The 21,892-nt window shown below is 46.4% G+C and overlaps 1 protein-coding gene across 3 annotated transcripts; it reads right to left on the reverse strand.

The window, feature by feature from the left end:
- Positions 1–1,598: 1,598 nt before the first annotated feature.
- QDPR (quinoid dihydropteridine reductase) lies at positions 1,599–20,075 on the reverse strand. Of its 3 annotated transcripts, none has more exons than XM_032333934.1 (7): positions 19,900–20,075; positions 17,611–17,703; positions 12,677–12,773; positions 10,034–10,174; positions 6,059–6,167; positions 4,580–4,663; positions 1,599–2,292 (listed from the first exon to the last, which is right to left on the reverse strand). In XM_032333934.1, the coding sequence occupies exons 1-7, from the start codon at positions 19,996–19,998 to the stop codon at positions 2,187–2,189; spliced, it is 729 nt and encodes a 242-aa protein (XP_032189825.1). In that variant the 5' UTR covers positions 19,999–20,075; the 3' UTR covers positions 1,599–2,186. The 3 variants fall into 3 exon arrangements, with proteins under 3 accessions (XP_032189825.1, XP_032189824.1, XP_032189827.1); XM_032333933.1 differs by lacking the exon at positions 19,900–20,075 and adding an exon at positions 18,873–19,870; XM_032333936.1 differs by lacking the exons at positions 1,599–2,292; positions 4,580–4,663; positions 6,059–6,167; positions 19,900–20,075 and adding exons at positions 6,174–6,264; positions 18,873–19,885.
- Positions 20,076–21,892: the final 1,817 nt, after the last annotated feature.

Below are 21,892 nucleotides of genomic sequence, written 5' to 3' on the forward strand. Positions count from 1 at the left end.
GCATAAGGAATAACATGGAGGACATGGGGAGATGGAGAGAAGGGAGTTGAGGGAAATGGAGGGGGAGGTGAACCATGAGAGACTATGTGCTCTGAAAAACAACCTGAGGGTTTTGAAGGGGCGGGGGGTGGGAGGCTGGGGGAGCCAGGTGGTGGGTATTATGGAGGGCTCGTATTGCATGGAGCACTGGGTGTGGTGCAAAAACAATGAATTCTGTTATGCTGAAAAAAAAAAAAAAAAGAATATCCTGTCCCCTTCAAAGGTCCTTCAGGCTGGTCTAAGAACCAAGTGGACACAAAACAGATTAACAGGGTATCAAATAATAATACATGTATGGGGAATCCACACAAGACATGGAAATTCCAAAGACAGGCAAAATGAGCTACATAAGTCATCCCGAACTAAGGAGCAGGGGGTAGGGACTGGGTTTTCTAAGGGAAAACATTTAATTCACAGGCAATAGAAAAGCAGATGTTTGGTAATTCGATGTTTGCCCTGTCATACAGATGGGTCATTCAGATAAAACTTCTCTGCTAATAACCCTTATTCAGGGAAAGATGCCCACTTTAGATTCTTCTCTGTAGTTAAGGGAGGGGCCCAAGTTTCTCTTGAGCTCATGGGGTCTTACCTGCCTTCAGCTCAAAATATGCATCAGGCCCAAATGGCCCATTTGGGGTGGCTTGCCCTTGGTCCCCACAAAGTACAGCATCAAGGGTCCAAAAAGTCCCCTCAAATAGTTAAATACAGAAGTGCCAAATGGCCCAGCAACCCCACTCTACCCAAAAGAACTAAAAACAGGTCCCCCTATCAATGCTCCCAGCAGCACCAGTCACATCAGCCAAGAGGCAGAAACCATCCACGAATGTATCCACTCAGGAGGGGATAAATTAACTGCAGTCTATACAGACAAAGAAATACTGTTAGCCACAGAAAGGAACGAGGTACGGACACCTGCTCCTTCGTGGGTGAGCCTGGAAAATAGGCAGAGCGAGAAGCCCGGCACCAAAGGCTGCACGTTACTGGACTCCACTCACATGACAAATCCAGAACAGGCCACTTCACAGACTGGAAGCGGATTCGTGGTTGCCAGGGCCTGGAGGCACACATGGGGAACAAGGAGCAACCGATCAGTGGGGATGGGGTTTCACTTGGGTGATGAGTATACTCTGGACCTAGACAGTGGTGGTGGTGAAAAAGCACTGTGAACACACTAAATGCTACTGAATTTTCCGCTTTAAAATGCTTAATTTTGTTATTTGAATTTTACCTCAATAGAAATCTTTTTAAAGAATCAAAAAAGCAGGCACCAGGGTGGCTCAGTCGGTTCAGAGTCTGCCTTTGGCTTGGGTCAGGATCCCAGGGTCCTGGGATCGAGCTCCACGTGGGGCTCCCTGCTCAGGGGGTAGCCTCCTTCTTCCTCTCCCTCTGCCTACCGCTCCCCCTACTTGTGCTCTCGCTTGCTCTCTGACAAATAAATAAATAAAATCTTTAAGAAAGAACGAACTTATCTTGGGCTTTGAGTCCTCCCCTTCACCCTGACGGCTGTAGGTTCATCTGTATCTGTATTTAAGACGCGGCTGATGAAAGAAGACGACACAATAAATGAAGAAGTGCATTTATTAGCAAGATAAACTCCGAATGAACACAAATAGTTCTGCTGCACTTTTGGCAACTGTACAGGAAAAAGGTATCTGAACAGAATCCACGGGATTTTAGTTACACCACAAAAGGAGTTGTAAGGCAGTTCAATTTGAGGCTCCAACAACAATATCCATGACATAAATTTCACATTCAAAAATAACTCAGGCCCCCAAAACATCTCCCGTATCAACAAACCTCTGAACTGGGCAGGCGGGTCAACAGCCACCGTCAGGGACAGAGAATCGGAGTCTCAAATGCAATTCGAGATGACCCAGATACAAGAAGGGCCCACTCAACGCCTCCTAAACTCGCATCGCTGACCCAGACGGACGTGCCATCTGCGGGCCTCCACCCTCATGTATCTTTTTTATTTCCCATAAACATTTTACACTGTCCGGGGAGGAAAAATGCACATTGGGAAAGAGGAAAAACAGGACTCGCTATCTCGGTCCACAAAAAGGATTAGAGAAAACACAGGGCTGGACACAGCCACGCTGAGACAGACGACTCGTCTGGCAGGTCCCGAGGAGGCACTGAGATGAAGCTTAAAAATACGCTGGGGTGAGCTCTGTCTTTCCCTCTGTGGTTACCACCTGGATCAGGCTCCCTGAGCTCGGCCGGTTTTTCCCTGTGATCCAGTCATGGAAGGTTCTAGAACACAGAAGATCAGCTTTACATTTTCAAAGCAAAAATCTGAACACATGCTTCTATTCCCACCCGTGGCTTGGAGGGAGAGGAGAGGAGCAGCAGCAACCGTGGAAAAAGCCACAGAGACACCCACCCAGGCCCCCCCCTCGCTGTGATCTCAATATTCATTCGAATTTCCAAGTGGCAGGATTCAGCGAGATTTTAACTTAAGTACATTTGTATTCTTCTTCATTGTTGGAATCCTTTATAACCCAGTACTGTGATTTTAAGTGACTAAAAAGAAACCTTAACTCGTTAATTCTAAGAGATAAGAGATATATTTTACTCTATTACTTTCCTAGAAATTTAAAAGAAAAGAAATTCATTTTTTTCTTTTTTAAGAAAACAAAAATGGAACACCCACAGTAATGGGCAAAGATACCAAAAAACAGACTATTAAAATACAATATATTAAATGCAGGAATGGGGGGGAATTAACACTCTGTGTGGAGGGAGGGAACCCTGCTTGGGAAGACCTCTAAGAAGACAAAAATTAAAAAGGACACAGCACATTCACGAGGTATAACAAGTAGCTGATAATTTTTCGAACATTTACATTGAGTGCATGGTCCCTTGGACAATTTGCCAGCTAGGAGTCTGTACCTTCATCAACTGGGAAGCACTCAGGAGGTCCTGGGATATTCTTCAGTGCCAATCAGTAACCTGACCAGAGCTGACATTCAATGTCAAGTCATTCGAGGGCCCACTCTTGACAGCTGAAGAAGCCGAGAGCCATTATTACATGAGCCGAAAGACCAAAGCACGGCTGAAACTCCCTGACATAACATCCATGACCTTTCTCTGGGGCTAGGCAAGGCTTAGGGAAGTCTGTGAGGGAGACTGGTTTTGAGGCTGGATGTGTCAGCACGTGTGTGCTACTTACACATGTGTCAAACTGTCTTATTTCTTCATCTTCCTCATTAGTCTGCCGTAGAAGAGGGAGAACACCAAGCTCCAGACATTGAAGGCACATTTCATGCCACTTTGCCAACTGAGTTTTCAAATCCCACAAATGGTATCGTGATTTCTGGGACAAAGGAGGGCTATTCCAGCCACCTCTGTGGACCTACGGCTTGGCTCTAATTCACACACACGATCCCAGATGTTGCATCTAGAACCTAGGTCATGGATGTCGTTGGGAAGTGTTGGCTTTTAAAAAGGAAGCTTAAATGCAAAACCCAATTCAAACCCTGGGAGGCAGAAAGAATTGTGGGCCCCATTAAGACCACCGGCTCAGCAGCCACACCCTTTGGCTCAAATCTCAGCTCTGCTAAGTGATCTTAGGCACGTTCCTTACTCCCCAGCCCCTAGGGTTCCAAGTCCCCAAACCTTAAATAAAGATGAGAGCACTTCCCCCACTGACTTGCTATGAACATTAAGTAAGATAATAGTTAAGGGTTTAAAATGGTGCCTGGCACATAAAAAGGACTACTTAAAACTAGTCCCAAACATCAGATAAAAGTCCCTGGTATCTCTCAATTTAATGAAAAAGAGAACCTCTCAGGCCAGAAGCACATCCCAAACCTGGCCCACACCAACGCCAGGCGGGGGATGGTCAGCCCCAGCTCAGTGAGGGCAGGGACTGCTCTTTATCGATCTCCCTGCCCAGGGCCCAGCACAGCACCTGGCCCACAGTGGGTGCTCTGGGAGTACGTCTTACCACATGGAGGGCTTTGGGGAACTGAGATCTAGACACACACAACAGGGTGAGAAAACTCACTCTTTCTCTGTGATCTTCAAATACCCAAATTCACAAAGGGCTGAATGGGATTTGGGGAACACAGGACACTTTCTGTAGGTCTGTGTCTCAGCACTAATGCAGACACAGGAGCCCCGATGTGCCCTAGATCAGCATCTTACCCCCAGATGCCGCTCCCCTAAAGCAGAGATGACAATGTTAACAGGAGTAGAGGTTTACGGAACACCTACTGCATGCATCAGACATCGTGACAAGCCAAGCATTCCCACATGTAATCCCCCTCACAGTTATGAAGGATTCCATTATACAGATGGGGAAACTGAGGCCTGGAGCAGTGAGACAATGCGCTCAGGCCGGTCAGCTCGAGATTCAGAGGTCAGCACTATCAAGCCCCCTCTAAGATTCACACAGATGTGTGACACACCCTCGGGGGCCTGGTGACCTCACAGAGCCGTGTGTTAGCTAAGAGAACACAGCTTGTCCCCCAGTCTATAAAAGGTGGACAACTGAGGCAGGCAGGTGCCCATATTATGACACCATGTCAGTACTCACTCAACCAGGAACTCCAAGGGCGTCCAGGAACTAAAGTCGGCCTCAGGCATGGATTTCCTGTTCATTGGGGTATCCAGGGTCACCCTGCAGGGCACAGACACGGGGCTGTTGTGTGTACCTGCTGGCTCTCAGAATTATAGCCACCCCATCCTCCTCAGCTGGGAAAATGCACGATGAGCCTCTGGCACCAGGGGTGGCCACAGGGTGGCCACACTTACACAGAAAGGTCCCATGAGGACAGTCAGAGGGAAGCCAGGGAGCCCTCCACACTTATAGACATCACGTCCAAACCTAACTCAGGGTGGTGCTTCATGACTCACCTTCCAGGCAGACAGGAACAAAACGAAAAAGTCTTTTTTAAAACACAGTCCTGTCATTTCTTAAGTATCGTCTTTATGAAATAAACTGCTTTGCTGCTTTTATCTTTACTCCATGCCCTAAAACGTAGCAGACTCATCTCTCAGGATTTTTTAAGGGTACTAAAAATAGTATTCCCTTAAGTATGGGAAAAAGTCTCATCCTTCGTTTTTGCGGCTGTTTTCTATAAAACCTCGAGATTTTCAACAAGAGAATACAGAATGCAGATAGGTATGACTCTCCCAAGAACACTCAGACCTCAGGAATCATTCAAAACAGCTAGGGGAGGGCGCCTGGGTGGCTCAGTTGGTTAAGCAACTGTCTTTGGCTCAGGTCATGATCCCGGAGTCGGGCATCAGGCTCCCCGCTCAGCGGGGAGTCTGCTTCTTCCTCTGGCCTTCTCGTCTCTCATACTCTCTCTTATTCTCTCTCTCCCTCTCTCAAATAAATAAATAAAAGCTTTTAAAAAAAAAAAAAAAAAAACAGCTGGGGAACAGGTCACAGACTCACAGAAGCTCATAAGTGAAAGGGAACCAAAAATCCCAGGACCCTCTCGATTCCAATATGTCCACTTTCTAGAACTGCAGGCAAGAGGCAAGCCAGTTGGTGCTGGAATCCTTCCAGCAGGAAGGAACTCTACCTCCAAAGCAGCTGCCTTGCCCTGGGACGGCTGACTGGGGACCCTCTTCCTGGTCACAAACAGGAGTATCTCCCAGTTTCCCACATTCTCCCTCAGACCCCATCCCCTACCACACACAAACACACCCACAGAAACACTAAATACAATCTCTCTTCCACTGACCTTATAACTGAAAAGAACTATACCTATCAAAATAAAATGTGTAGGCTACGTTTAATAAGGAGGAACAGAGGGACAGATAGAGGGAAGGAAAAAAAACCCAGAAAGAAAAAAGGCAAGACAGACCGACGCACCCCTCAGCCAATCAACCACTCTGGACAGCCTGGGGACTTGCCCAACATCTGAAGAACATCTTCAGGGCCTCCGGCAAATTCTAGAAGCCAAGACACAGCACACACGAATTCCCGGTGGAAAGCTACTCAAATGTTAACTCTTGGCAGTGGGGCAGAGGTGGGTAGGGACCGGGAAGCCCCACCACTTACGGGAGCACGGCGACTGCTGCAGAGCCGGAAGGCATGCCGCTGTTCTTCCCGGCGAGGCTCTGGCACAACTGGTGTACAGCGCCCTTGGCCATGCCGTAGCCGATCATCCCTGGGGAAGGGGGAGAAAACAGTTCAGTGACCAGTGGCCACCACGAGTGTGTCCAGAGACCATAGCGCCAGTCTTGGAGGAAGAGAAGGATGGACACCTGTAGAGAGAAAGGGAAAGGGACATAATATTCAAGTGTTCCTGTTACTCACCCCACAGTTCACTTTTATCCATGAGGTCGATCTTATTTTTACCGCTGACCAAACCGAGGTGCGGACAGGGTGCGAAACGTGCCCAGGCTCACACACAGACTTGCATCGAGGTTAGAGGCCAGGCAAGAGCTGCGTCTAAACCCTCAGATCAATACGTGCTCAAGGGTGAGATGGAGCAGTCATCTGGAGAGCAGGTTGCCCAAGTTCAAGTCCCAGCTCCTCCACTCACCACTGAAGAAATCACAGGCAAGTTTTCAAAACCTTTCTAATCCTGTTACCCCATCTGGAAAATGGGGACAAAGGACCTGACTGTGGGTTCAGCCCAAGACAGGTGCTCAATAAACGTTTCCCGTCAAAGTGACAGCAGTAGTGTGCCCCACTCACTGTTTATAAGGAATAGCAGTTGAACAATTCTCACGTTTTAAGGATACACACACAATCTATTAATCTTCCTTTCCTCTCGCCGGGTCGGTGAATGTTTGCTGAATGAAGCAAGCCATGCGTTTCACTAGGTCCGGTTTCCGTCTGTCCCACAGACAGGTGGCAAGAACCCGGTCTCTCTCCCCCACCGGACCCAGGTGAAGATTCTCTCTAACCAACAACAACCACTTCAAAAAACCACTGTTTCTTCTGGAGATCAGCAGCCTTCTCAGAAACACCTAGCAAGCATGCTGTTCAAGGTATTAACAGATGAGAAGGCATCAAAAATCCAGGGGAGGTGCGGACCACAGCCCAGCTAAGGAACCAATCACTACACTCTCCAACAGCAACCCTGAATTGCAAAAGAGGGTCAAGGTCTCAAAGCGCTACTGGGAAGCACAAGAAGATTTCGCCATCTCTGGCTTCTCTGTCTCATCTGGGGAAGGAAACCAACAGTGATATAAAGATCTAACACACTCTGCGTGATTAAAATTAACCAGCACACGAATCTTACGCACGCAGCCCCAGGCCCCAGAAGACATGCAGGGCCCCCTCCTCATTCCATTCAAACAACACGATGAAGAAAGAAACAAGCAACCAGCAACAAGCTACCAGGGAGCCTTATGACTTAATTCCACAGGATTCCACACAATGTAGGTAAGGGGATCATTTGCAAGATGCATTCACGGGGAAGATAAACACTTTCCTCCCAATTATCAAAATGATCAGTGTAGTCCCTAAAGACTGATTTCCAAACACAGCATAGGTCCCTAGGTGGTAAACAAGTAATCACCTTCCTTCTAATCATTTATCCACCAGGAGATGCTACAGATATAAGCCTGGACACTGAAGGGTGAGGTTTTCTGAGTACTTTTCCAAGAGAAAACTCTCCAATGTTGAACAAACTTTCCTTTTTTTTTTTTTTTTAAGTTTTATTTATTTATCTATTTCAGAGAGAGAGAGAGAGAGCGCACAAGCAGAGGGAATGGCAGAAGGAGAGGGAGAAGCAGGCTCCCCACTGAGCAGGGAGCCTGATGTGGGGCTCGATCCCAGGACCGCAGCACCACGACCCAAGCCGAAGGCAGCCGCCCAACCCACTGGGCCACCCAGCCACCCTTTGAACAACCTTTCTTAAAAAAACAAAAACAAAAATCTTTCTTGTGCTTGAAGGACCACTAAGCCTATTCGTCAGTTACTTTTGAATTATACACAAATTTCCCCAGATTACTCTGGGATCTGAATCAAAGTTAAAAGACCTCATGACTCAAATACATTTAACAACATCTAACTAAGAACTTAAACATGAACAAGCTTATTAATACACGAAGCAGAAATAGCTGGGCTTTTAACATCAGTCTGGAATAAATAATAATGAAAGTTCACACTGACCACTGACTCTATAATTTAATCTTTCTAAGCCATTTACATCCATTAAGATATTTACAAGTCTCAACTACCACACAGAGGTGGTACAATTATTTATCCCCATTTTACAGATGACTAAACTGAGGCTCAGATAAGTTAAATAACTTGCCAAATATTGCACAGTAAGCGACCAAACCACAACAGAAAACCAATCAGTGTGGTTCCAAAACAATGCAGTCTTAGCCAATATCCAAAACTATAAATAAAAAAGGTATTTAAAAGCCAAAATAAAGGAAAAGACTGTTGTTCTTTAGAAAAATCAGTCTTTTGGTCATAGGGTTTTCTTTTTTAAATGGCAAGCTATTTACTCATTTCTCTACTCACTTTCTAGTGCCTCTGTTCTATGTCACCTTTAATAAAAATCAGATCTCAACCAAACTAACACCTAACATTTACAGAGCTATAATTACTGCAAGAGCCATGGGTGTGTAAGATCACAGGCTCCAAGACATCTAATATGAAAACGAGTGCCAAGAAATTGTTAATTTGTAAGAGCCTTACACTTCAGTGACTTACATTAAAATTGAAAAAGGTGCTCGAGGTCTCTACCACTTACTAAAAAGCACCTCCTCCCCAAAAAACCTCCCTTCCTTTTTTTAAGAGAAGAGCTTACTTAGGTAGCAGAGGGAGACACTTTCTGCCTCTCTGTGCTGTTCCCCTACCCCACTTAAACTTCATTAGCCTTATCCCAAAGGGAGAGTTATGGATTGACTTGTACCCCCAAAATTCGTATGTTGGAATCCTAACCTGTGGTACGTCAGAACGTGACTGTATTTGGAAACAAGGTCTTTAAAGGGGTCATGAAGTTACAGTGAGGCCTTTGGGCCCTCAAGTAATGTGACTGATGTCCTTACAAGAAGAGGGGATCAGGACAGACAAAGGGAAGACCACAAGAGGACACAGGGAGCAGTCGCCATTTGAAAGCCAAGGAGAGAGGCCTCAGAAGACACCTAGCCTGCCAATACCTCCGTCTCAGGCTTTCCAGCCCCAGGAACTGTAAGAAAATAAGTTTCTCTGTTTAACCCCTGAGGCCACAGTCCATTGTCACGGCAGCCCCAGGAAATGAAGAGGAAGTAAAAATGACAAGGAAAAATGCCAACATCACATCTATGTGATGCAGGAGAAAAGATACACAATTTAGAAAGGATCCAGGGTTTTGGTTCAAAGTAAATCTGCAGCTCACTGATGCCATCATGACCCATCACTTCACTGAACTTCCAGTCTGCCTGCCTGTTAAAGGCAAGGGAAGAACCACCCCCCTCAGGATTCAGTGAGAATATACACAAGAGGACAGGAGCAGCTGTAAGAGGGCTGGGCCTGCGCTGGGCACTGGATACACGTCCATACCTCCAATGCCTCATGGCTACACATCGGTGTGGCATTTCTGCCACTTACGATGAGAGAAACTACAGCAGAATTTGGTCAGAGACATCAAAGAATCTGTTCAAAGCCCCTGGGCTCTGGCGGAGAAACCACTGCTGGCTTCTCTTACCCTACAACCTCCGTTTCCAGAGGCTGAGCTGCTTCCCAGGGACACACAGACACTCTGCCGTGAGGATAAAATGTGTTTATTAACTGATCAGTATCTAGCTCAGCACCACGCCTTGAAGGGTAGATCTCTGACATGGGAAGCCAGTGGGAATGCCAGATTCCAGGACTCTGTCCCCACATCAGCATGAAGACAATGCACCTAGAAGGGTCAGGAGCCCTCCCCCTAAAAAGATCCAGGCCTCAAGGAAGCCAGCTCCACCCAGCTGTAAAGCATCTTGGGGGGTGAAAGGCTCCCAGGTCCCTGACCTCAGGGACGCACCCAGCAGCCCAGGAGGGAAGGGGGAGTGCTCCCTTTTCACAGACTGGGAAATGAAGGCTTACCAGGGGTCCCATCCAGAGCAGCCTTGGCACCAGCCAAGGTCAGGAGGCCTCCTTCCTTGAGGTGCTTGGTGGCCAGGTGGCTGGAGATGGTCGACGTCCACATGCTCTGCTTCCACATCAGGTCACAGTTCTTAAAGAGAGCTGAGCGGAGAAAGAAAAACATGTGAGCTCGGCATCTGCAGGGAAGACAGTGGAAGGTGAGCGCCACTTCACGAGGCGTCACGAGGCCCCAACACCCCAACAGCCACTCCTCCCCTCCCAGTCCCCAGCGACAAGGTCCAGTCCAAACGGCACAGGACCTGTAGTCAGAGACGCGGGTTCGAAGCCAGACCACAGGATTACCTGAGTCTCAGCTTCCTCACATGTTAACTAATACACCGGACTGGCTCTAACTAAAAAATTGTTCTTCTTTATAAAGGGCAAGAGACTCAGAGTAAGAACCTGTATGTCTAAGTCAGGTTCTACCTGGAATAAAAATCTGAGGGACTAGTACTGCATGGACATAAAGAGGGATTTTATAGAGCTACATTTTTTATGGCTGGAAGTTTAATGCCAGCTTTAAAGATTCTTTAAAAGAGAGCTGATAAAACAACCACTTCACGCTTATTTTCACCCTCTGGCCTCGCCTGAGATGTGGTGGAGAATAAGTGCTAATGTACATCCCGTCACCCACCAGGCAAGAGAGAAAGAAGCCACAGGCCAGAGAGAAAAGGCTTCCTGATACAGGAGGACGGGTCATCAGGCGGAGATAACCTGGGCACTGCATTGCCCAGCTACAAAGGACTAGACCAAAAAAAAAAAAAAAAAAAAAAAAAGTCATCAATTCTTGTTTCCAAAACACACAAAAGGCTATGAGGGTGTTTTGCCAATCTGATCACCCCACAAAATAACAATTTTGCATGTAATTGATTTCACAGAGAAATCAATCCCTTTTTTACAGAGCTTTGACTGATACACATAGAAGGAATGACAGAATTTAAAAACCACTGACTCAGGCAGAGATTATCAATGGAGGCTTACCACCACTAGGTTTGGGAAATTTGAGACCCTCAAGGGGCTTAGAAATAGGACATTCACACACAATGCCCACATAGCATCCCACAATCACTAACTACCAGCAGGAAAACGTTACCTTCCCAATGGCAGTCTTTCGCTACCACCTTAACCGAGCACCCAACGGACATCACTGTAGGTGGCGACATGATCTGACCTCGTTAAGTATCCCAACGTGATGTCACAAGCAGCACACATCACTCAGGAGGAACACTCACCTCCAAAATACTTAATCTGGATCTAAGTAAGTCTCTTGATCTAAATTCTAGTTCACAGGAAATACCATGGACAAGGAACAAGGAACGTGACACCTTAGAGAAATGGACAAATTCAGTATGCAGGACAGTCTATGAGAAAAATGCTCTGAACACTCCAAGTCTATCATAGGGAAAAAAAAAAAATTCTAGATTAAGGGACTAAAAACAACAAAATGCAATGCACAAACCCTGACTAGAACATTTAGGTGGGGGAAAAAAAAATGATACAAGGTCTGGAATAAATTAAGGAATCTGAATAATCTGAATACAGTCTGAGTATTAGTAATCTTAATAGAATTATTATTAACTTTCTTAGGGAGGTCCATGGTACTATGAGAATGTAGGAGAATGGGTTTACTCCCTAAAGATGCATGCCAAAGAGTGGCACAATGTCAACGTACTTTCAAATGGTTAACAAAAAAATACACACACAGGACACACACACACCAGAAAGCAAGAGAGCGGGAGTCCAGCAAATGTTAATTACTGAATCTAGATATGTACACAAATCATAACAAGGAAGAAAAATAAGTAAATAAATATGTTTTGGGGTTTTTTTAAAGATTTTATTTATTTGACAAACAGAGATCACTAGTAGGCAGAGAGGGAAGCAGGCTCCCTGCTGAGCAGAGAGCCCAATGTGGGGCTCGATCCCAGGATCCTGAGATCATGACCTGAGCGAAAGGCAGAGGCTTAACCTACTGAGCCACCCAGGCGCCCCACTTCTTGCAACTTCTGTTCTTTCAACTTCTCTGTATGCTTGAAAATTTCCATAGTAAGTTGAAAAATATATTCAGCTTTATTTTTTTAAGTAACCATTTTTTATTTATTTATTTGAGAGTGAGAGAAATCGAGAGACAGAGCACCCACGGAGGGGGAGGGGCAGGGAAAGGGAGGAGCAGACTCTCTGCTGAGCAGGTACCCTGGGATCACGAAGGGAGCCTAAGGCAGGCAGGCGCCCAACCGACTGAGCCATCTAGGTACCTAATACACACACAGTTTGGAGTCTGACTTTCAGAAGAATCTCTCCATTTCTCACATATCCTCCAGTTCCCAGTAAGAGGTCCTGAAAGATTAGGGTGGACACAATGCTGATTTCTTTCTGCTTCTATTCTAAACTTCAAACTCAACGTCCCTCTTCCCTAACCCCCTTTTATGGGAAGTTTTTCCTTTATCTGTCACATGGGAGGTTAATCCCTACCTTGCAGAGCTATTACAAAGCCTCTGGAAGAAATACAGAAAACATCTGGCCCGGCACATAGGGTGGACCCAATCCGTGCCAGCTGGACAAAGAGCAGAGTGGAATGAATGATTAATGCAGAAAAGGACTCACACTTGGATTTAGCATTGCCTCCAGCCCAGCCTCCAGCCACACAAAAGATCGCGTCCACCTTCTCCTCACCCAAGAGCTTTCCGACCTCAGCAGTCACCTTAAATGAAAGGGACAAAAAAGTGCATAAACTGTCAGGTAATCCTAAACAGGCTAACATCTTCACGGACACCTCCATTTATTTTTCACTTTGTTTCAAAGCCAGTTAACAGCACCTGGCAATGAACACTTTGAAAGACTGGATGCATCACCAATCTACAGTAAGCATTTTGGATAAGGAAACCCAAGGACACTTCAGTGTGATTTTTATAAAGCAATCTAGTCTTCACTGCAACATCCTGAAGGGCTGGGACCTAAGCATGCCTCGAATAAAACAATGGGAGTAAAGTTAGGAAACGGCTTTAAAATTTAAAGAATTCACCGAGAGCTTCACTGCCCCCAACTAACCTTCTGGTATATTTCTTTCCAAACTTTCTTCATGCATCACAGAAACACTATCTGAGATAATCAATTCTTCTCTCCCCTCCATACAAAAATCCCCGTAAGTGCAACTCCAAATCAAAACGCCAGTGAAAAATTATATTTTTTAAAAAGAGCAATAAAAAATAACTATACTTCAATTAAAAAAAATAGTCAATCGCAAAATGTTGGTCAATACCAGGTACATGGTGTTCATTTATCTCTCTACTTCTGTTTGAAGTTTTTGAAGTGTTGCAAATATATACATATCCTTTTGTTACAATTTATCAGAACAAAAATCTGGCAAGACAGGCAATTCTGGCCATCAATCACACGGCCCTTTCGCACTTCTAGAATGGCTAAGATGACCTGACCCAAGTGGCAAGTGTTACCAGTGGCAACATTTCAGTCCCCGCCCTCTTTCCCCATCAATTTTTTTTTTTCTCTTTTAAGCAGAGAGAGAGAGACAGAGAGAGAGAGAGGGAGGAGGAAGCAGGCTCCCTGCCTAGCAGACAGCCCGATGCGGAACTCGATTCCAGGACCTTGAGATCATGACCTGAGCTGAAGGCAGAGGCTTAACCCACTGAGCCACCCAGGCAGCCCTCCCCATCAATTTCTAAGGACTACAATCACTGCCTCCAAGAGAAGGGTTGGGCAATGGAAACCAATCTTTCTTCTCCCTACACCCCATACCTGCATCTTTACTCTTAAGAAATTCCTGAATTTCCCTTGGTCTCTATTCATGAGTGTCTCACCTAATCCTGCCTTACGTTTGTCAACCTTCCTCCTGTTAACGCTGGTTGCCAGGCTGCCCCAGCCTCTCATTCTTTTTTTTTTTTCAAGATTTTATCCATTTATTTGACAGAGATCACAGGCAGGCAGAGAGAGAGGAGGAAGCAGGCTCCCTGACAGGCAGAGAGCCTGATGTGGGGCTCAATCCCAGGACCCTGGGATCATGACCTGAGCTGAAAGCAGAGGCTTTAACCCACTGAGCCACCCAGGTGCCCCCCGGCCTCTCATTCTTAAACCAAGTCCTGTTACCAAGAGCCCAGATCCCAGCTGCCAGACGCTGGATATCTTCCAATATCCATAGGTACACACAGCCCTGTGCATGTTCTACTCTTCATGGAAGTATGTAGCCCACAGAAACAATGCGCCTGTTTGACTTGTTTTTACATTTGTGTATTTTAAAATTCCTCCCCCTTCAATTTTACTCTCTACCCAACAGTTTTCCAAAGACTTAATGCCTTTTAGGGTGCCTGGGTGGCTCAGTCGGTTAAGCCTCCGACTCTTATTTCAGCTCAAGTCATGATCTCAGGGTTGTGAGATCAAGCCCCATGTGAGATTCTCCCTCTCCCTCTGTCCTCTCTCCCCCCCCCAAAAAAAAGAAAAACGGAAAAAAAGATTTAATGCCTTTCTCACATCTTATCTCCTCACTGTCTCTAGTGAATTTCCTGCCTCGGGGGTCAATTTTACTCATATTAGGATTGAATTTCCTCTTCTGAAGCCTTAAAAACAAAAACTGGATGTCATGTCGATTTTCCAGAAATTCTTAACTAAGTGAGTGAGTGGGGGTTAGGGAGGGTTAAAGGTTTTAAAGTCTGAACTTGTAATAACTAAGGCATTGCTCCATCTTTCTCTTTAAAATGCACTGGGTGCCTGGGTGGCTTAGTGGGTTAAAGCCTCTTCCTTCAGCGACTCAGGTCATAATTCCAGGGTCCTGGGCTCTCTGCTCAGCGGAAGCCTGCCTCCCCCTCTCCCTCTGCCTGCCTCTCTGCCTACTTGTGATCTCTGTCAAATAAATAAATAAAATCTTTTAGAAAAATAAAAAATTTTAAAAAATAAAATAAATAAAATAAAATGCACTGTCAAGTCTCAGATAGGGTCAATTTCAAAAACGCACATGACCTCAAAAACCTGTAATTAACAGGAAGAGACAAGACAATGAACACAGACAGAAGAGCTGCTGATACCCAAGCCCAGGTGCTTCCTTGTATTTACTTTATCTCTCATTACTTGGTTCACATGGAGCTCTGCTGTGAGAGGCAGCTTAGCATGGAGTCAAGAGCGCAGATATCAAACCCCCACTGCATAGGTTCAAATCCCAACTCTGCCACCTCCTGCCTGTTTGACCTTGAGCAAATGCCAGAGACGTTCTCTGCTTCAAATTCCCCATTTTGAAAAGAGAGATCAATCAGAAACTTTGTTCTGGGAGTGTAACAGAAATTAAGCAAGTTAAAATGAATCAAGCACTTAGACCAGAGCCTGACATGTAACATTGCCTAGCTGGGTTTTATTATTAAGCCCATTAAGGCCAACGGGTAATCACCGGGTTCAGCAAACATTAGGATCATGTCAAGAAAAGTAAGAACAACAAAAATCTATATTCTGCTGGCTTTTTGCATCCTAACCTCTGTCAAACGGATGCTGTAGAAAGAGCAAATGAGCAAGACAGTATGCTCAGTGTGGATTATTGTTTTTCATTTTTTAGACTTACACATGCATACATTTGGAGAAATGGATTGGAAGGAAATACTACAAAACATTAACTACATAGTGGGGCTAAACTCCCCCCTTCTTTTTGCTTTACTTAATTTTCTATATCATACATGAATCATTTTTTTTTAAGATCTTATTTTTTTAAGATCTTATTTATTTGACAGAATAGAGAGCAGAAGCAGAGGGGGTGAAAGACAGAGGGAGAGGGAGAAGCAGGCTCCCTGCTCAGACCCTGATGTGGGACTCAATCCCAGGACCGTGAGATCATGACTTGAGTAGAAATTAAGGGTCAGATGCTCCATCAATGAAGCCCCGATAAGTCTCTTATTAGAAAATCCATGCTCTGGGGTGCCCGGGTGGCTTGGTGGGTTAAAGCCTCTGCCTTCGGCTCAGGTCATGATCTCAGGGTCCTGGGATCGAGCACCGAATCAGGCTCTCTGTGCAGCAGGGAGTCTGCTTCCTCCTCTCTCTCTCTGCCTCCCTCTCTGCCTACTTGTGATCTCTGTCTGTCAAACAAACAAAATCTTTTAAAAAAAATCAAAGAAAAGAAAATCCATGCTCCTTATCCACCACCAGCCAGCCTGTTCGCCATGTCACTTCAGTGTCTGAAACTCAGTCTCCCAAGCTCCAAAATGGGTCTATCCCCACCTGCCCACCTGCTTCACAGAGTGCTCACAGAAGTATGGCACACCACACAAAGAACGATGTGGAGATCTCCTTGGGAATGTGGGCTATAGTGCCAGCGTGAGAACCACAGACAGCACAGTCCCCCAAACAGCTTGTGGGAACAGCTCTTCAGGAAAGACTGGACCACTGAGGGGCTTCTCTGATATTTACACCAAGATGGCCATCAACTTGTCAACAGTGTTCCTTCCAGGCAGTGGCAGGATCATGGGGAGAAATGGGTATTTCACGTATTTGTTTGACTTCTGGTTTTCAATAAGCTATCAGTTTATAATTAAAAATAACTCTTTTGTTAGTATTCATGCTTTGAATTGGGAAGCTCCACTTTTTAGAATGCATCCTAAGTAATCAGAGATGGAGACAAAGATGTTCACCACAGGATTCTTGATAATGTAGAAAAGAAAAACTACAAAACCCTTACATGTGCAGGAAGTAGAAACTAAGGAAATTAAAAATCACATGCCAACAGAGTTGTTGTTTTTTTTTAAGATTTTTTATTTATTTATTTGACAGAGATCACAAGTAGGCAGAGAGTCGGGCGGGGTGGGGGCAGAAGCAGGCTCCCTGCTGAGCAGAGAGCCTGATGTGGGGCTCGATCCCAGGACCCTGAGATTATGACCTGAGCCAAAGGCAGTGGCTTAATCCACTGAGCCAGCCAGGCACCACCAGAGAGTTTTTTAAAAGTGATCTGAAGTATTTAAATTAGGTGTTATGTCAAAAAAAAAAAAAAAAAAGCTCACCATGAAATTATGAAATACAAGATTATCTCAACTTACGAAACTAAAAACATATAGTAAGCATAGGAAAGACAAGAAAATGGGCCAAGTGACGCCTGCCTGGGTGGCTCAGTCGGTTAAGCCATTGCCTTCAGCTCAGGTCATGATTCCAGGGTCCTGGGATCGAGTTCCACATCGGGCTCCTTGCTTGGTGGGGAGCCTGCTTCTCTCTCTGCCTCTGCCTGCCACTCTGCCTGCTTGTGCACTCTCTCTCTGACAAATGAATAAATAAAATCTTAAATTAAAAAAAAAAAAGAAAGAAAGAAAGAAAGAAAATGGGCCAAAACATGAATAGTGAGCTAACCAGAAATGGGTTTTGAGTAATTTATCTTCTTTGCATTTTTTTGTTTTGTTTTTACTTTTTCCAAATTTCCCTCAATGAGGTCAAATGGCTTTCGTAAGTAGAGAATACCAGTTGAAAAAAAAGAACATGTCACCGGTGGAAACCACTCCCGCCTCCCCCTCCATGGTCCCCCTACCACAGTGCTTGCAAACATGGGGGTCCTTTTCTGGAATTACCTGGTCAGCCTGCTCTGTAAACGAGTCTGTCATTTTAACCACAACACTGGCACTGGCTTCTTCATTCTCCACCACATCGATGCTGGCAACCCACTAGCATGAAGAGAAAACAGCTTTGGTCAAGAGACAGTAAGCTATAATTCAATTAAAGATCCACACCCAGAAATGGGGGAATGGAGACAGGTAAGAGGCTTAAAAAGAAAACCCACTGGAGAAAGGATCTCACTCCTGACCTCTTGCCATCCTTACAGGGACTTCTGGCTTCAGTCAGCCTACCCATTACCAAGCCCCAGCCCAGCCCAGCCCAGCCCATCGGCCTCCAAACACCTCACCTTCCTCCTCCCCTCTCACCTCTGAAGCCAAACCGTCTACCTCCAGAGACCCCCTAGACCAGGGGTCTGCATAAATCTTCGTCTATAAAGGGCCAAACATTTTGCTGGTCATACAGTCTGTGTCGAAAGGCTCAGATCTGCTATTTAAACCCCAGAACAGCCACAGACAATCTAGATAAACCAACAAGCCTGGCTATGTCCCGATAAAACTTCAGGCTCTGAAACTCCAGAAACGTCAATTTCATGTAATTTTCACATGTGAGGAAACAGTATTCTTTTCATTTTTCTCCCCCCACCAACCATTTAAAAATGTGAAAACAATCTTAGATCATGAGGTGTACAAAACCAGATGGCAGGCCAGATCCGGCCCTTGGAGGGCTAGAGTTTTCGGACCCCTGTCCTCAAGCACAGAGGAATGGCTTTGGGTCCTCATCCCACAAACCAGTGCCTCTCTCCTGCCTGTTAATTGTTAACAATTAACAGGGTTAGTGTGAAAATTAACTGCGAGAGCTCCTGGCATGGGTGACACCCAGTTCCTTCTCAGAAAGTTCCAGAGACCCAAGGTTTGCAGGCCCCACAGATTAAGTATCTCTACCACAAGCTTTGAAGAACACAGCATTCATTCAACACTCACTACTTCTATGTCACCAGCCACAGGGGATACAGACACAAAGAAAAGGTTGTATCCCAGCCCCTCCCTCCCAGGGCTCCTAGAAATGAAGAGTGAAGAGATAGGGTAGGGGAGACAGAGTGAGAGGTCAATCAGCTTGCCAGATTGTGCCAAGTGCCCCCAACCAGCAGAACCCACAAGCCTCCCCTCTGGAATACACAGATACTAACAGAATCCACTGTATTCAAGTCTGGGGAAGAGTAAATGAAATTAAGAGTATGTAGGAACACAGTGCCTAGCCCGCGGCCAGCACTCCTTACCTGTTCCCACTCACATCCGCAGACCTTGGAAGACGCCTCAGTCTTCCCAAGATCAGAGTAGAAGCCGGTGGTGCATTTAGAATCCTTTCTAAATCCTATACGAGGTTCTGAACCAGAAGGAAACTCTCTCCCTCGCTCCTGGGCACCCTGACCCAGGCTCCTGCGGCTACTAACTAAACCCCCCAGAGGAAGCTCCCCAGAGCTCCAGGACATTTTATGCAAGTGACAGCTGCAGCGAGAAGACAGAGGGCGGACCTCCCCCAGGAATGCGCTGAGCCCGGCCTCGCGGCTGGGGTCAGGGTCTCTGACCACAGGTCAGTTCCACTCCTACTTGCCCCCTGCAGGGAGCATTATCCGATTATGCAAAGTAGTTGAAATCTTTTCAAAACGAAGAAGCCACCAGCATTTGCGGCGCCGAGCCTTCAAAATACCATGTCCAAGGCTGGCTAAATGATCGGGTTAATTACAGTAATACTAACAGCTAACCTTTCAACAGCTCTTACCACGAGTCAGGTACTTTAAAACCACACCAATGATCTCCTTCAATCCGCACAACCCCCTAAGGGACAGCTACTAACAACATCCCCATTTTACAGATGGGGAAACTGAGGTTCGAGGGCGTTAAGCAGTAAGTTCACGATTTTAGAGGTAGTAACCCGTGCCAGGCAGTCAAATTCCAGAGCGTCCTTCTCACCGTCTCTCCCTGTACCCTCAAACCCGCTCCTCTTCATTCTCCTCTGGAATTCTCTCCGGGGCCCTCACCGACTTGCAGGACCCGGCGGAGACCGAGCGAGCGGCCCCACCCCCACCTCCTTGCAAAGCAGAGGCCGGCACCCGGGGCGTGAGCACGCACTCGTAGTCAGGAACAGCAGACCTGTGCAAGCACGTGCAAGCGCTCCTGTTTGGGGGCGCGCAGGGGCTCCGGCTTCGTCCAGTCAGCCCTCCCGGGCTGCACGGGCAGGGCCCTCTGCTCCCTAGTCAGCCGCATTCCCGCCCGCTACCGCCGCCGGAGACCCGGCCGAATTACCCAGTTGCGGGCCCGGAACGCCTGCACGCATCTTGACCCCAGCGCGCCCCTGCCGCCGTACACCAGCACCCGGCGCGCCTCGCCCGCTGCCGCCGCCATCCTGCTACTCCCGCCGGGCTCCCGAAGCTCAGAATGCCCCGAGCCCGAACGCTGCGCCCGGGATCGCCCGGCCCCGCCCCGGCCCGCCCACCGACCCCACCAAGAGGGACCGCTTGGCCGCCAACCCCGCGCGGGGCCCGCTGCTGCCGCCTAGCGCGTGGTCACGCTGGGCGGGTACCGACGCCCTGCAGGTGCGCCAGCAAAGTCCCGCGGCCCTCCGGCCTCTAGGTGCCGGGCACCAGCGGCGTGCAGGGCGCAGGGCTAAGGGTGGGGAGGGTGGAGAGCAGGTGTGCGCTCATGATGTTGAGAGTCCACGGGGGACACGAACAAAACCACTTATATATTTTACCTTTAAGTAAGAGTGCAGGCAATAATAATAATAATTTTAATTAATTAATTAATTAATTAATGGTGCAGGCTCTGAAGCTCGACGGCCTGGCTTCCCTGTTTAATAGCTGAGTGCCCCTAAGCAACTTGCTTAACTGCTCTGTGCCTCGGTCCGCTCTCAGTGAAATGAGAATACTAATGGTCTGTCCTCCTAGAGTTCTGGAAAGGATTTTTTAAAATAATTCTAGAATACTGGGGCGCCTGGGTGGCTCAGTGGGTTAAAGCCTCTGCCTTCGGCTCAGGTCATGATCCCAGGATCCTGGGATTGAGCCCCACATCGGGCTCTCTGCTCAAGAAGGGAGCCTGCTTCCCCCTCTCTCTGCCTACTTGTGATCTCTATCAAATAAATAAATAAAATCTAAAAAAAAAAAAAAAAACTAGAATACTTAGAGTAGTGTGTGGCCAGTAGTAGGAGCTCAATAAATGCCCATTGACATTATTAATATAATTACTTTTGCCACTCCTTCTGTTACCATCACTGCACGTCTTAGAGATTGTGAGTTTACAAGAAAGAAAATGCCAGGCTCTGTTAGTGGGGCCAGTTGGTACTATTTGGTGGGGCGTCACTGTGGACCTTTAACATTCCTGTCAAATGGGGACTTACATACGGTCACAGAGGTCCAAGGACCCATTATTAGACTCACATCTTTAACTGTGTCTCTAGCAGACCAAGGCCTGTTGTACCATAAGTAATCATATTTTTTTAGAACTCTTGTAATAATTCTCATGGGTTTTTTTTTTTTTTCTGTTTTAAAAGCATTCATTTGGGGCGTCTGGGTGGCTCAGTGGGTTAAGCCTCTGCCTCGGCTCAGGTCATGATCCCAGGGTCCTGGAATCGATCCCCGCATCGGGCTCTCTGCTCAGCAGGGAGCTTGCTTCCTCCTCTCTCTCTGCCTGCCTCTCTGCCTACTTCTGGTCTCTGTCTGTTGCGTAAGTAGATAGAGTCTTAAGAAAAATAAATAAATAAATAAAAGCATTAATTTGTGAAGTGTTAAACATTTAAAATATAGTATACTACAATTTTTGTATCACTGTTTTGGCAATATTATACAAGTTTGTATCACCCTCCACCCGTACGCAGTGTGTCGTGCATATAGCAGACATACAGATGTTTGCTCAGTACCCTTGTGCCAGATAAGGCACGCAAAAATACCTTCTTTGAGAACAGGATGCCAACCGCAACACCATTTATTATCAGAAGCGTCATTACCAAGAACAGAATTACTAGAAGACTAGATGAGGAGGTTAACACCACTTTTTTGATGTCCTCTGTATACCGTAATCTGAATGTGCTATTTCATTTTACTTTGTACAACAATCCCATGACAGATTAGGAAACTGAGGCACCAGAGCCTCAAGGACTTGCCTAGAGGAGTAGGAATTTGAACTCAGGTCCTCAGTAGAGTTATACGTAACGATAGTTCCATTCAGCATCTCAAGGGCTTATTGGGAATCATTTGTTTCCCATATTTTTCTAAAATAATCATTCTAAAAATAATTGCTTAAT

The sequence above is a fragment of the Mustela erminea genome, chromosome 2, assembly GCF_009829155.1.
Source record: "Mustela erminea isolate mMusErm1 chromosome 2, mMusErm1.Pri, whole genome shotgun sequence".
Classification (NCBI taxonomy): Eukaryota; Metazoa; Chordata; class Mammalia; order Carnivora; family Mustelidae; genus Mustela; species Mustela erminea.

What these genes read in the sequence shown, in the direction of transcription:
- QDPR (XM_032333933.1), bottom strand. Translation starts at nt 19,085, where the DNA reads ATGTCCTGGAGCTCTGGGGAGCTTCCTCTGGGGGGTTTAGTTAGTAGC. An exon ending in GCGGATGTGAGTGGGAACAG is followed by an intron (nt 17,704 to 18,872) that starts GTAAGGAGTGCT and finishes TCTTCATGCTAG; the next exon opens with TGGGTTGCCAGCATCGATGT. An exon ending in AGGCAATGCTAAATCCAAGT is followed by an intron (nt 10,175 to 12,676) that starts GTGAGTCCTTTT and finishes TTCTCCGCTCAG; the next exon opens with CTCTCTTTAAGAACTGTGAC.